The following is a 15,771-nucleotide window of genomic DNA, read 5'->3' on the forward strand; positions in this document are numbered from 1 at the left end:
TGTGTACACGTGAACCTACCCCTAAAGTGTATATAGAGGTGCTACCTATGTGCCCTTAACTAGATGTCCTAAGTATTTAACTCCAAGATATTTTGCAATTTACACAAGAGCGAGCCCACCTCTCATGTTTATATTACAAAGATATAATGCAATTGTTTTGTTGTATATTGTAGATAATGGCACCTAAATTATTGTAGCACAATCTAAAAAATGTAATCCATTCCAATTTAACATTAGTAGGGTACACTTTTTCTTAGCTTGCTTCCTTGTCACTATTTATGGTTAACACTCATGTAATACTCTTCTTTCTAAATCTTATTTCATACCAACCTCAATCAAAAATCCTAACAATTTTCTCACAAATCTTGTATAGCTTCCATTTCATGATAAAGTGTATTAATATCATATTTCAAGAGAACCATGCTATGTTCGCTATAGGTTTTATTAAGTGCCTATGATTGCTAATATAAACATACAAAATAGATATAAAATCTAGAGTACGATATCGTGTCTTGATCATTAAATGTCTAATTGGTAGTTGACTATTTTGTGGAATCTAAAGTTATGGAAAAAAGTAAAGTCCAGTTTTCAAAATTAAAACTAGTGCAACACATGAGTTTGCCATAAGACTTGAATTGTACTCCAATTATAGTTTCATACCTGCCTATGTGTGACGTATAATCGTTGTATGAGAAAACTATAATGTTTGCTTTGTCACTGCTAGTGTTGGAGGTAAGACTAGTTAAAAAGCATCGAAAGGGAGTTCTACAAGGGACATGGATTTGCATCTTCCTCATCATGTGGATGAGTGCTTGTAAGGATAATTCTGAGGCATGTTTGTCCAGTTTAGTATATTTCTATATTTGAGGAAACTTCAAACATTGTCATGAAGTCTTGTCATTAAAAGTGAAACAATTTCTAGTGATAACACGTTAGTGTTCCCTTCGTCCATAAAATAATGCATAGCTCACATGCTCCACAACTAAGTCAACATCCATAGTGGATACATAATAGACTACAAAGACACAATTCTACATGAACAAATCGTTTTATCCCATACACTTTCTAGACATGTTAAATCCCTTGGCTTTATAAATCATTTCTATAGTAAAAAGCTCATACGCTTCTCCTTGCTCATATGTAAAATACTTCAAAGCGATTGTCAATGAGTTTTCAAATTAAGTCTCTTACTACATAGATATTTGGCATTATATCATTCAACCTCTAATAATTAAGAAAAGAATTGGATGGTTCCTTGAATAAAACTCCTCTCAAGCACACCTTCCCTACCCTCTCTTACTATTTGGAATATCTATTACTACATGACTTAAGTACTTCTAGGGTCTTTCTCTTAGCTTCATATATTTATCGAACGCGGAGTCCATATAATTGGGGTGCAAATGCCCTTTTGGGGCATAGCTTTCCTAAGTTTATACATGCAACCGTAAAATGGTATCATACATTAGGATCATAAAATACTCCATTACAAAATAAATGATTTTTCCATAAGCTAGTCACTTTACATGCTTCCAAGTGAGTCATTTTCACTAAACATATACTACAATACATCATATTAATTTATGCCAAAAACTAAGTGTCCCACAATACTTTAATTCATAAAAAGGAAATATCATATTATCCTTTGTATTCTGGCAACAATAAGGTACATCAACGTTTGCTCGAGGTAATGATAATGCACTAGGTCCATCAACATATTGTGGAGTGGATTTCAACATGTATTAAAGTAGGTACTATTGATTATTGATTAAAGATCCTAAGTTGTGAGTATCAATTAGGCCATAACCAATCAAAGGCTATGAATCATGATAACAACTATAAATTTGATATAGGATGGACTAGCTAAGAGGACCTACCTGAATTACATGATGTAACCACCATAACATTTGACCCCATGAGTTGGCACCATGGCATTTGATTCAAAATAGAAAATTGTTATAGAGTTTTCTAAAGTTGAGAAAGTAAATGGCACTAAGACTAGAAACAACAAAAAAACCCTATCAATGCAAATGGAAGTACAAAGATCTTAACCTTTCACTCAATGAAGCCGTCCTTAAGGAATATTAAGTGTATCGTTAACAAGAATTTTTCTTTGTGGAGTGATTCTTCAATTTGAAGATTCCATGACAATGAAGCATGGTACGTTTTAGGAGGACACATCCTTTCTATTATGTTCTATCAGGACCACCACCCCTCCCCCATTTTTTTGTATAAAGGGCTATGCACTCCTCTTGATAGGGGGAGTATGAACCATCTAACTTGAGAAATACCATCTTTTACAGGAAGGTCAAGCATAAACTTATCAGACATGACCAATGGGTTACTTTATATCGTAGTGCAGTAATCTTGTTTTCAGGGTTTATGAAGGAACGATGAAAGGAGGAGCATCCACCATTAAGCTATAGAAGTACCTAGGACTTTTGTCTTTAAGAAAGCATAAAGCATTAAATGAGGCTTTATGGAAGGCTATCCAATTTGTTAAGAATACGGGAAACATTATGATGGGATCGGTCGTACTAATACTTGAATGGACAAAAGGGAGATATAATATGTGATTAGGGGATGAGGATGTGGATCAAAAGGCGGAAGCTCATTCGGAAAGGGGGATTAGTGGGTGCTCCACGATAGGAAAAGCCAAATATGAGAAAAGAGAGAAAAAGGAGAGACCGTTTTGTTAGTGGAATGGGGTAACGTAAGAAAGGTGGTAAGATAGTGCCATTATTAATAGTATTGATAGCACGATTAATACTATTAAGGTTAGCAAACAAGAAGTACCCTTTTAATCTACTACGTGAGAAAGGTGGCTGTGAGATGGAAGTGGTTATGACAGAAAAGCAGTAGCTGTTACTGCTATTAGTATTGGTCAGCTGAGAGTAGAGTACAAGTTTGCACGCCCATTACACCATTAGCAGCTTCCTCAAGGTCTGCAATAAGCACTGCAGCTAGGATTATAGCAGCTGGTCATGGCACCAAAAATTGACAGCCCAAGTCCAGATAATGGCTGCTCCCTCACTCCTGCAGCTCAATCTGGACACACCCTCATGGTCATAGCTGCATCGTCTCCCCAACCATCCCCCACCATTGATCCTGACCTTCAACCCCTTCTGCCTCCTCTCAGTAATAGCACTAGACTGCATATCCACCTCCCTGCTGATGCTGCAGATTTTTCTGTTCCTTCCTCCACCACCCAATTGCCCAAAACCTCCAGTACTCCAGATTATCTCCTCGTTTACCTCTACATTAGCTACCTTCTATGTCGTTGGGGAGACAGGTGAGGGCAAACTCTGAGCATCTCGCTACTGCCAAATACGACAAGAGGCTGCCATTAGTGTAGAAAGACAGAAAGAAAGATGGCATTTCTATTTGGCAGAACAAATAATTGTGCACCAATGCACACCAGCTTCATTTTGGAGAAAGTTAGATTAAATGGCTGTCTTGGTTCATCCATTAGCATGCATGTCAAGCATGTCAACCTTTGTCTATTAAACCCCAAAAACTACTTGATTTGAGAAAGAAAGGAGTGCAGTGCAATGCTCTGCTTTTAAAAATAATTAATCATCATGTAAAAACATTGCAAAACAATCCAGTCCTCTGATTCCACAAATACAATCATTTCTGTCTATCTCATGCATTGCACTGAACATTGATTCAAAGAGAAAAGTTCCTCGTCAGCTACAAGTCACTAGAGAACCATCTTCAAAGAGCCAATAACATGTCTGTGCCCTGAGTTTGCAGGATGTGGGAGTTTGCTGTTGGCTTGTTTATGATTGAGATATGGAAGCATTCCCTCGTCTTGGCTTCACTATATGGCTTGGTAGAAACTGCATCAGTGGTAGCTATGGGAGTTATTATTGGAGAATGGGTGGACAAATTTCCCCGACTTAAGGTTAGGCCAAGATTCTCAAATTCCTCAACTACCACCTTATGAAACCTTGCACACATATTTCCTTCTATAGTGGAGATGAGTGAAGTAAAACTTTATCTAAATGAGAAAAATGAAAACATGGCAGATAGTTTGGATGAATTGAGCACCTGTGAATATTGACATGCTCCACATCTCTTCTATGTTCTCGGAAGGTTGAAGAGACCAAGGAAAAAAATTAGTAAAAGGCTTTCATCCCTGCTTCATTAGTAAAAATAAAAGGGGAGAGGCACTGATATGCTGATTGAAGAACAAATCTTTACGTTTGTGTTCCATTGTCAATATACAATGGCAATTGTTTTCTTGTACCTTATTTTAATTCACAACAGAGAAATCTGCATTTTAATTTTTTGTTCTTTGATATGCTGTGTAATGCTTCCTCTCCTGCATGTCCCTGCTTCATTACTAAAAGTAAAAGGGGAAAGGCACTGATATGCTGATTGAAGAACAGAGCTTTACGTTTGTGTTCCATTGTCAATATACAATGGCAATTGTTTTCTTGTAGCTTAATTTAGTTCACACAACCAGAAATCTGCATTTTAATTTTTTGTTCTTTGATAGGGCCTCATGCACAAGAAGCAGAAAATGTGTAACGCTTCCTCTACTGCATGCAGGTTATAAGGGCATCCCTGGTAGTGCAAAATTTATCTACCATTACTGCAACACTGCTTATACTCATACTACTGCTGCACTCATGGCCAACCCACAAGATTTGCAAAGGCTTCAACACTCTGGTCATAGCGGTAAATGTATTTGGTGGAATATCAGCATTAGCAAGTCTTGCAACAAAAATCGCCCTAGAGCGTGATTGGTAACAACCTGCAATATCTCAATTTTGAAATTGTCAATATCAGAAGAACAAGAAGAAGAGAACATTAAAGAACTAGAATTCAATCATTCTTGACTTGTACACATATTGAGTCACTCCAGTCCCCCAACCCTTCTGTGAGAGGAGAGCAAAACGTTTCACCTCAGAGAAACCATATATAAAGTGACTCGGTCAAAGTCTCCATCCCACTGGCATTACATACAGGAAATTGATCTCATCAGATTTCTATTCCCATGAAATTGAACATAACTTGACCTTTAATTTGAACCCAAACAATGCATGACTGAGGTTTTTGAAGTACCGCCCATTAACTAAGGAGTTTACAAGATACAAAGTTCCCATCCAATGTGATGGACTCTAATTTGCATAGAATGGGCTAGTCCCTAGCATTTAAAAATCAAGGATCACCCTAGCTTACAACCTTTGGATTGTCAAAGGTTAAAATAATCCAACTGAATATGCATAGAATTCATCAAGTCTCTAGCATTTGAAAACAAAAGATCATGTCCATTCTGCACAATCACAGATCATTTTAATCCTACACATAATCTAAAATTTTTGAATTGCCAAAGTTTGAACTACTACAACGGAATCTTGTTTACTTTAAAATAATTCATAAGAATTAAAGAAATAGCTGAAGGCAATAAAGAATGCATAGATATGAGAGAAAGTGAGACACCATCTCCAGTTTCTGCACATATTCCTCCTCCTTCGCCTCCTCCAGCATCTTTGATCCACCCAATACAAAGCTAGAGGGAGCAGTATCCTAATCATGGCTTTGGGAGGCACTGCAAGGGCTGCCAAATGTAGGTCTCAAGCAATGGCCGATACAAGGAGAGGAGGGGTAGTCGAGAGTAGAAATCTGTAGTAGGAGATGAAAATTTGCAAGAAAGCAGGATAAATATGGTGCCACCCTGCTGCTGGTTGTTTTCTTAAAAGGACTCTTTGCCTCAGACTGCATGTTAATGACCTCAAACATGCTGTAGTAGTCATCAGTCATGTTGGACATGCTAGAAAATGAAGATCTGTGTTGCACCCTGCCTCCCGTGTACCAACGAGCATGCTACAGTGACAAACACCAGGTAGGAGGGGACCAATTAAACTGCTGCACAATGAAGAAGGGTGGGTAGGCATGTGGTACAACCTATCAGTTCAAAGTAGGCATGCAATAGAAAGCGCAGCTGCACGAATGAGGGCAGGTCTGAAGATCAGCAAAAGGCACCTCCTTACTGCTACCGACAGTTGCTGCAGGAGGGGAAAGCATTGAACACTGTTGCACCAATTCCACAACAGCTTCAATGGAATGAATAGGCATTCTACTCTAATACCATGATGAAGAGAATGGAAGGCAGGAATCAAAAGTCTCTCAGGCTACAATCCCAGGTGCAGAAAATACTGAAATGTGTACCAGTGTGTGACAGCCTATAAATAGGCAAAAGGGTGAAAAACTAGCCAACCTACGAAAAATAGGAAAATCTAGCCAACAAAGCTGACCATTTTTGGTCCAACCCAAAATGTGGGAAAGGTAGATGTTTGGAGAACAGACCCACAGAAGATACTACATTAGTCTCCATGTCCAAAAGGCCAGCTGACATGAACACTAAGACAAGCTACCTCACCAAGATGACAAAAGCAAACACCTCTGCCACCATTCTTGATGAACTTTATCAGGAATTGCAAGAGGACAAGGACAGAGCAATAGGGGAAAGGCAGGAGTCACAAAGGCTGCTGAGATGAGGAAAGAGCTTTTCAACAAACAAACAGGAAAAAGGCAGCCCGAGAGCTCCTTGAGGCGACTCAAGAGATCAACACTCTCAAAGCAACCTTGGAAGAACAGGAACAAGTAGTTAGAAGTCGATAGGAAGAAATCATGCACCTAATGGAGGAGTTAGAGAGAGAGCTAGTGCTGAGAAAGCAGGTTGTAGCTTGCTCAAGGAAAAGCAGAGACTCCCAAGCCTATCACCAACCTACAAATGTCAAAACTTACAATAATTCCATGAGCAGTTGCAGCGCCCTTTTTACAGGTCTATAGGAAACCATCAGGGAATCATTGATACACACTGCAAAGGCCCTAGAGGCTGAGACTAGATATGAAAGCACTGATTCGGAAGCTAGTCTAGGAATAAACCACATGCCTCTACAAAGAGACCAGTTGAAGGAAGATGGGGTAGTCAAAAGCCACCTTATGTTCATTCAACAGGCGTAATACACCCAGCCCCAACCCACATACCATAGCAACATGGAACAGCAAACGGGAACGGGGAACGCCATGATTTGCCATTCCATGTGGCTATATAGTTACATGGAATAGGCATGGAACAGGGAATGGGGACACGGAACCAGGACAGGGGACCCAAAACTGGCCATTCCATGTTACTATGCCACATACACGTGCTTACATGCCACACGGGAGAGGGGACTGGTCGAGGTGCATGACATGGCCAAGGAAGCATGCGCAAGAAGGACCCCACAAGAGGCGAGATGCATCCGCAGAAGGCGAAAGGCGAGACAGAACATGGTGTGCAGCAAATCGTGGGCAGCAAGGTCACGTGATGGATGATCATGAAGATAGGTAAGCATGTTGTTGGTGTGAAAGTGTGCAACGGAAGAGAAAAACGAACACAAAGAGAAGCACAGAGAGAGAGAGAGAGAGAGAGAGAGAGAGAGAGAGAGAGCAAAAAATGAGGGAAGAATACTGCACTGACTTAAGAAGAATGTTGATACAATGATGATGAACTGATCAGTCCCTGCACGCAACCCTAAGTGTCAGTGAGGGCACCAAATCAGGCTGATGATGATGGTAGCACCAAGCACGGAGAGTCGGAGTGTCAGAGCGTGCAACTGCAAAGGGAAGACTAAGGACTAAAGAGTGTGTGCGTGCCAAGTGGGGGGCTGGCTATAAATAGCTATAAATGCCCAAATCTGGCCAACCTACACCTATGGAGGCCAAAAATGCTGGCCATTGAAGAAAAATGGTGAAAAAATAGGGGACACCCTAAAAAATTCCAAATGACAAAGACGACGTCTGGCGGGTGTAGGCAAACTATGGAAAGCAGTATCTAGTCTAGGAATGACAAGAAGCTAACAAATAAAGAAAATGCACCTAAACTGCCAGAGCTCCTATGTCTTTGTCACACTTTGGCAGGAGCTCACAACCAAGAGATGACAAACTGACATGACTAACACAAGTAGGCTAACACCCCCTCTCAGATCTTGGCAATGTCTAAAGACCCAAAAACCTCATGTGATGAAGCATAGAAGCTTGGGGCAAAGGGTTCGTGAAGAGATCTGCTAGATTGTTCTCCGTGGGATAATAGGCCACCGCCAACTCAAAATCCACCATCCGCTTTCAAACATAGTGGTACTAAGCCTCAATGTGCTTCGTGCAAGTATGAAACACAAGGTTCTTGGCCAAAGGTAGAGCACTCTCGTTGTCCACACACAACTCCGTAGGTCCCAGCTGAGGAAAGCCAATCTTTGCCAACATGCGGCAAAGCCAAACCGCCTCCATAGCTATAGAACGTAAGGCACAATACTCTGCCTCTATAGAAGAAAGGGCCACAATAGGCTCCTCCTTGCCGCTCCACGAGATAACTCTAGATCCTAGGAGAAGGCGTAACCTGTAGTGGACCTCCGTGAATCCACATCACCTGCACATTCAGAATCACTCTAACCAAAGAGAGTAACCCCCTCTCCATACATGATCCCGTAGGATCGAGTCCCCTATAATTAACGAAGAACATGCAAGGCTGTGCTCTAATGCTCCTAAGTAGGAATCTTCACGCAAGTAGACAACAAAGCCACAACAAAATAAATATCCATCAGAGTGTGAATAAGCCAAATAAGGGAGCCCACAAGATACCTAAAACGTATGGCATTTGTGAGGGGAACTCCGGCTACCAAAAGCTTGGACTCTAGGTCCATGGGGCATGAAATAGGCTGACAATCGGCCATACCAAACTCCGAGAGAACCTCAAAAATATACTTGTTATACATCCATATACAAGATGAGCAAAACACACCAGTCACCCCTACCTAAAAGTATAGGTTGGGATCATGAGCTGATCGATGGAAGCCAATCTAAAGAAAATATCAATCAATCCTCTTGTACCAAGCTCTTGGAGCTTGCTTCCCCAACACAAGAAAACCAAGAGGCTGGGAAATAACCATTCAAGAAGGTAGACTTTACGTCCATCTGATAAATAGGCCAGCAAAGGTGGGCTACAAGAGCCAAAATAACCCAAATAGTAGATATCCGAGCCGTAGGTGCAAAAGTCTCAAAATAGTTTCAACCCTGCCCTCTGAGCAAAACCCTTGGCAACAAGCCAAGCTTTATACTTGTCCAAGGAACCATCTGCAAGGTACTTGGTCTTAGAGACCCACTTCACACCTATCACCTTCCGCTTGGAGGACACAGAACCAACTCCCAATTTTGATTATACTCGATGGAATTGGGCTCCTCCTCCTGCATGGCTTGACACCAAATATCCTGTGCAAGAGCCTCCTCAATGGTAGTAGGCTCACTGTCATGAAGAATCTGTGACATAAGAGTATAGTTCTTTCACACAATGTGAACTATTACACTGGGCTTATAAGCGAGCTGATCTGCATGGACTTGTAGGAGAAGCAAGAAAGTGAGAAACACCGGAATCCTACATGAGTTGACAGTACCAACGGGAAATCCAAATAGGCACATCTGGCTACAAGGGAAACTGACTAGTCTCCAGTACCTATAATGCACCTGTCTAGGGTAGGGACTCCCCCTCACCAAGGGAATGTAAATCCTCCTTATTTGAAGAAGACTCCCCCTCTGAAGGCTGAGCACCCCTAGAAGACTCTAAAAGAGGCAGAAGGGATGGAAGTATGCAACGAAGTAGAAGTAGTCGCATCCATCAATGGTGATAGGGAAGCCAGAGTACAGAGAGGTGGAGGAGGGGGAGGAGCCAAAGACAAAGAAGGGGTGCGAAGGCAACCTAGAGGGGAGAATAAGAACTGTTTGGGGGGAGGGGGGGGATGTATAGTTAATAACGAAGAATTACTTGCAATAGAACCATGAATAAGATCCTCGAAGGCTGAAGCCTCATCGAAGATCACATCCCTAATGACCTCAAGCTCCCGTGTCGTCGAGTCGTAGAGTCAATAGCCCTTCGTGGTAGTGCTACAGCCTATGAAGATAAACTTCCTTGACTTCCAAGTCAAGCTTCGTCTTCCTCTTCTTCTTGTCCACATAGACAAATGCATCACATCCAAAGATGCGAAAATGAGACATGGAAGGCTTGCGACCAAAGAAAGCCTTGTAAGGTGTCATGTCTTGTAATGCAAAAGTCGACGAGAAGCGATTGCATATGTGAACCGCAGTAGCCACAGCCTCACTCCATAAGGTATGAGGAAGACCCCAATGCTCTAGCATCAATCAAGCCATCTCTAGAATGGTCCAATTCGCATGCTCCACCACACCATTCTCCAAAGGTGTATTCGGATAGGTATACTCCACTTGTATGCCATGATCCCTATAAAACTGAGAAAAGAGGTTAGAAGTAAACTCGCCACCATGATCTGCTTGTACGCCACGAACTTTGGAAGTAATATGTATCTCCACAAACACCTTTCCACTTTGTAGAAACGGAAGTATGCCTCACTCCTATACTCTAGAAAATAAGGTCACACACATAACGAGTGAATTTGTCTATAATTAGCATCAAATACTTGGCCTTCCCAAGGGAGGTCATGACCATAGGGCCGCTAAGGTCGGTGTGGACCAACTCAAGCAGGGACCTCCTAGTGGCAACCTAGGGATGGGGCTGCCTATACTGCTTGCCCCTCAAACAACGAGGGCACAAAGTGTGAATAGGAGGGAAATCAAGAAGTCTCTCCACCATCTTTTTTCGAGAAGCTTGTCTAATCGCATCAAAGTGAAGATGACCATAACAAGCATGCCAAATGAGCCCAAGCTCATGGGAAGACATCGCAGCTAAGGTTGTGAGCGTGTAAAGCCCACTCTCCTAGGAGCCTGTCCAAAGAACAGTACCTGTAGAAGCATTCTCCATTGTCATTGTGTCCTGTGTAAAGACCACACAAGTACCAAGCCGTGTAAGACCATGAACAAACAATAGGTTAAAACCTAAATACAATACATAGAGAACTTTGGCCGAAGAAGATTGCCTATCAAGCAATAAAGGAATAGTCCCCACTCCTCAAACAGGAGCTGTAGAGTTATCACCAATGGTGATTGTGCCCCCTCTGTCACTCTAGGTCGTCCTGAAGCCAATCCTCTCTATAGATCATGTGCAGGGTTGTCATGTCCCATGGCATCCGATTAGTACCGTCCGACACTAGTACAATACTAATCAGACTAATAAATCTTGGACCTATGTCCGATGCTACATCCAATTAAAAAAATTTAACGTGCAATTTAAAGGCTATACTTAACGTTTGGACTTAAAATATAAATTTAGAGATTTTACTCGAAAGTAAGTGCAAAAGAGAGTGTGGGAAGCTCAAGAGTCAAGTGATTAGATAGTAGAAAGGATGAATGAGATGGGGAAAGGGAGAGGTTTTTATAGAGAGAGTGTGTTTTATGGTTTAGATTTGGTGAGACCAAAGAGAGAGAGGGGGGGAAGAGAGAGAGGAAGACAAAAAGAAAGAAAGAAAGGGGGAGGGAAGGAGAGAGAGATTTCAAATTTGGATGTATGTGTGTGGATGAGAGAGAGAAGGTGGCTGCATTGTCACATTGTATATGTGGCATGAGAGAGAGAGAGAGAGAGAGAGAAAAGGGGGAGGAAAAAAAGAGACTCTATATAAGAGAGACAAGATAAGAGAGCTCTTGGAGGAGACTAGGTGGTAGAGAAGAGAGAGCTGTTGGAGAAAACAGGAGGAAAAAGAACTGAAAATGGTCAACAAACAACTATTTTGACCTCGAACAGGACCAACGCAATAAAGCCATCGATCACCTTCAGATGGGACAGGAGAGATCAAACAAGTCAACCCATCCATCAAACATAAACAACCCTAGTCATGTGAGAAGAGGCCCCTATCAACGAGCCAAGGCTTCTCTTAAGTGAAAGAAGCAAGAGTTATATCCTCCTCGGTAAATACATACACAAAGACAGACTCTATTGTCCCCAGGGCAACCGTCAAATCCTTCAAACCCTTCTCCTTTGGCTTCAAATGGGGATACTTTTGAAAACACTTCTCCTTAAGATGAGTACCCTTCCTACAATGTGGGCACTTGGGCGGCTTCTTCTCATCCTTCTTGTCCTTGGCCTGTACCTTCTTCTTCTTCCCGCCACTTTGGAGCCAAAACTACAAGTCCCAACCTCTCTGAGTTGCTCATTATGCTCCAAGACAAGCAGTGAGAGCTCCTCCCATAGGAGCATCTCAAGGGTCCTTGATGTGATAAGGCTAGTGTAGAAGACATCGAACCAAGGAGATGGCAGCTAAGTCAAAAGGATCATAGCCATGTCTTCAAAGAGCATCATCCGACCAAGAGAGGCAAGCTCAGCTCTCATGTCTTCCACCTTCATGATATGCTCCTTCATAGAGGAGGAATCAACAAGGTTGGGCATCTGCAACTTCTTCAAGAAAATCTTGTGGACAAACATCTTATGCTGATACAGAGACACAAGCTTCTTCCGCACTTCCGCTGTAGTCTTCAACCTACGGACATGCACAAGGACAAAATCTTGCAAACTCATAAAGAGGAAGGATCGGGCTCAAGAGTTGAGCCAATCCCACAAGTCTGCACAGTCCATAGAAATTCCATCTGAGGGATCCTCTTTAGGACAAGAAATGGAATCTAAAACAAGAGCCCAAAGATCAAAGGTGTGGAGTATGCACTCCACCTTACACAGCCACAACACATAGTTCGAACCACCGATTTTGTCTTCTTTGGGTAATGAAGGTAAGACACGCACATGTACCGAAGGCAGAGTTGCACTCGTACGTAGTACGAACTGGTTCGTACTATATGGTTCGTAGTACCGTACCGTACGAATTCGTACCAACATGTTTTGTTACGATTTATCCTAGAGCCAAAGGCCATACATAAGGTATTCAAGCAGTTCCAAACGTTTCTAATTGATGTCCCATCATTTTTCACAATATATTAGTGTCATCAATAAATAAATTCAGCACCATTTGAGAATCATCAAGTAGCTTAATCCTATTGATTTTACCTTTGTTCACAACTCATTTTGCACCACCCAACCCAAAGCATTAGTACACATTGCTAATAAAACTAGGCTAGAGGATAGCTTAGCCTAATGTACCTTCTGAGAGTACACGAATTAGTGAATGTACCATCGGTAGCTACTTAAGCCTTAGCAATGCCAAACAAAACCATAACAAAATTCATAAATCTTTTACCAAAACCTTTGGTGGTTTGTTTGGTAATTGTTGGTCTCACAAGTCATTTTGGCCTCTTGTAGACGTTAATAAAGCATCTCATGTCATTTCATCTCTCTCTCTCTCTCAACCTTCTCTCTCTCAAGCATACATGCCTCTTATTTGTATGATCATTCATGTATGATGTATCCACTCCTATGTATGTACTTGTAAGTTGTAGCGCATGTTGCGCATGCGGCATATGCTATAGAGGTTTTGGCATGTTACCCTCAAGTATTCATCTTAAATACTCCAATAGCATTGCTATTTAGACTTTAAACATCTATTCTATCATCTATAGTTCAAAATAATGAAGTTGTTTTTTTTTTGTACTAATATCGTACCGTACCTTATAAAATCTTAAGGTACCATTTAGTACCGTATTTTATTGTACCGTACCATACCGTACTTTTTTTACCTGACAACTGTGATCGAAGGTATCAAGGACGGTATCTTCACTAAGGACGGAGCCTTCTGTGAAATATGAATAGAAGGGGGACGGGTGCGAACAACTATTCTCTGTTTAAGCTCCAATTCATGATGAAGATGCCATTGCAATTCTCTTAAAAGCTATAAAGAAGGTATTTCCAAACATTGTAACTACTCTTACAAATATCCCTAATCCAACCTCGGAAAGCACCATCCAATCTTGTTTAGTTGAGGAGAAAAGAAATCAGAAAGAAGGCAACACTAGTCAAATATCCACTTCAACAGCCCATGACCAACTCTTGGTTCATACTGTATCCACTAAATGCTCGTACAACAAAAACGAACATCTTGTCACTAATTGTTGGAAAAAATATCTTGACAAAATGAAGTGCAACAAATGTAAGAAGATAAGGCATATTAACAGTAAATGTCCTACCATCCCTAAAGTACCAAAAGAATTGGAGGCCAACTTTCTCTCCAACCCACCTAATCGACTTTTCTAAATCTACAAATCCTCTACCTATAAGCACTCTTGTAGCCTAATTTATAAAGGCATTCCACTTTGTTTGAGAGGGGGCATTAACATGTCTTGTAGTCCAATGCCACTCTGGCATTGAGGGGGGGGTGTTGAGAGATAGGCATGTGAATCCAATGTATACAAGGGTGGATAAGGGTAGGGGGTGTGAATGAACTAGAGGGTAGACATCCGGAGGCTATTTAAACAGCCTAAAGGTCACTCTCAATATAGAGGAGAGTATACCAGTAGTACTTGTGAACAACTCATTAAGCAAGATCTTCTTCTTGTACTTGAGCTCTCTCTCTCCCTCTTCTGCACAGTCTCTTGCTCTCACTCTGATATTTCAACAGAATTGACATTAATTTATCAATTAATGCCTAGTTCCTAATATTAAACTTTGACATCCACACGACTGCTTGGCATCCTTGGTCTGAAATTGTGAATTAATTAGCCTACACATCATAAAATGTGACAAGGTAAAGATGACCCCCAAGTGCATGTGTCCTCATGGAACCACAAACATCAGAGTGAATAAGCTACATTTTTTCCACAACACGCACTGCACTTTCCTTTTTGAAAGCAAACCTATGCATTTTGCCCAAAATGCATCCCTCACATGCATGAGGAGGTGGGGTTTCCACTAGAGGCAATACATCTACCATATGACACATCTTATGGGTCATCAAACTCCCAAAACTCATGTCCATAGCAGGCATGTCATAGCTCCGCATTCTACATTGCAAGCAAAAGAGTAGTAACTATCAGAGCATCATGAGACTATCTATCATAGTTATCCAACAAAAAGAGACCCTTATACAAGGTGCCAGACAACCTGAGTGTATAATCCATCTCTTTGTCTTTGACAATGCATTTGTCATCCTCAAAGATGACCTAAAATCCATGCTTATTAAAAGTAGAGATAGACAACAAGTTCTTTGTAATACCAAGCACATACAAAACATCTAGAAGCATGAAATCAAAACCATTTGCATTAGTAATAGGGACTATCACAATGCCACATACATCATAACAGTTGTTGTTCACACATGTAATACGCTTCCCTGCACGGACTGAATGCAAAGAGATAAACAAGCACTTCTTAGAAGTGATGTGCTTTGATGCTCCACTATCAAAATGCCATGTTTGCTGCGTTTCAACAACATTAAATGCTGAATCAGCCATAGAAAAATCATAACTGCATGTGAGAAATACATAATCCTCCTCCACAAAGTTGACTGAGGGATCACCATCCGTTTTTGCTCGCTGATGTCTCTTGGACAACCAAACCGAAGTCCTTCCTCTCTTTGGCCAATCTCTTTCTACATTCATCAATATAGTGACCGAGCTTCTTGCAATCATGGCATTTCCCCTTCTTTTTAGACTTTTATGAGTCTTAGACAGCCTTGTTTGATATCCAACATCACCCTTTTGTTGATTTTTTTCATTTCGCCCGACTTTACCTTTGCCTTTGAACTTGAAAAGCATAGCCACATCACTTGAACGCAATATAACATTCTTCCAAGTCTGCTCCTCTTCTAATAAGAGGTCTTCCAACCGACAAATGTAAGAGGCTATTGTCCCTTCCCCCACCCCCACCCCCCAAAACATCAAAGAGGTGTGGAAACCAAGATACGACTCTAGAAGAGAGTTCAATAGCCTCATCAACATTGAGGA

General features: G+C 41.3%; 1 protein-coding gene and 1 long non-coding RNA gene across 4 annotated transcripts in view; one reads left to right on the forward strand and one right to left on the reverse strand.

The window, feature by feature from the left end:
* Positions 1 to 2,981: 2,981 nt before the first annotated feature.
* The window catches only part of LOC148028681 (solute carrier family 40 member 1-like), a 58,642-nt gene continuing 45,852 nt past the window's right edge, over positions 2,982 to 15,771 (forward strand). For 2 of the 3 annotated variants that reach the window (XM_087687467.1, XM_087687468.1), the window contains exons 1-3: positions 2,982 to 3,289; positions 3,754 to 3,904; positions 4,555 to 4,751. In XM_087687467.1, coding sequence (XP_087543593.1) covers positions 2,982 to 3,289; positions 3,754 to 3,904; positions 4,555 to 4,751 — 656 coding nt within the window. The remainder of the gene's footprint in view (positions 3,290 to 3,753; positions 3,905 to 4,554; positions 4,752 to 15,771) is intronic. The other variant, XM_087687469.1, reaches the window with a different exon arrangement.
* Positions 3,182 to 15,771, reverse strand: part of LOC148028682 (uncharacterized) — a 58,037-nt gene continuing 45,447 nt past the window's right edge. The window contains exons 2-3 of the long non-coding RNA XR_015692305.1: positions 4,051 to 4,759; positions 3,182 to 3,317 (exon numbers count right to left, since the gene is read on the reverse strand). This is a non-coding gene — a long non-coding RNA (uncharacterized LOC148028682). The remainder of the gene's footprint in view (positions 3,318 to 4,050; positions 4,760 to 15,771) is intronic.

This window comes from Lygodium microphyllum, chromosome 11 (genome assembly GCF_053477565.2).
Source record: "Lygodium microphyllum isolate KBCC chromosome 11, Lygodium_microphyllum_v1.1.10, whole genome shotgun sequence".
In the NCBI taxonomy this organism is placed as follows: domain Eukaryota; kingdom Viridiplantae; phylum Streptophyta; class Polypodiopsida; order Schizaeales; family Lygodiaceae; genus Lygodium; species Lygodium microphyllum.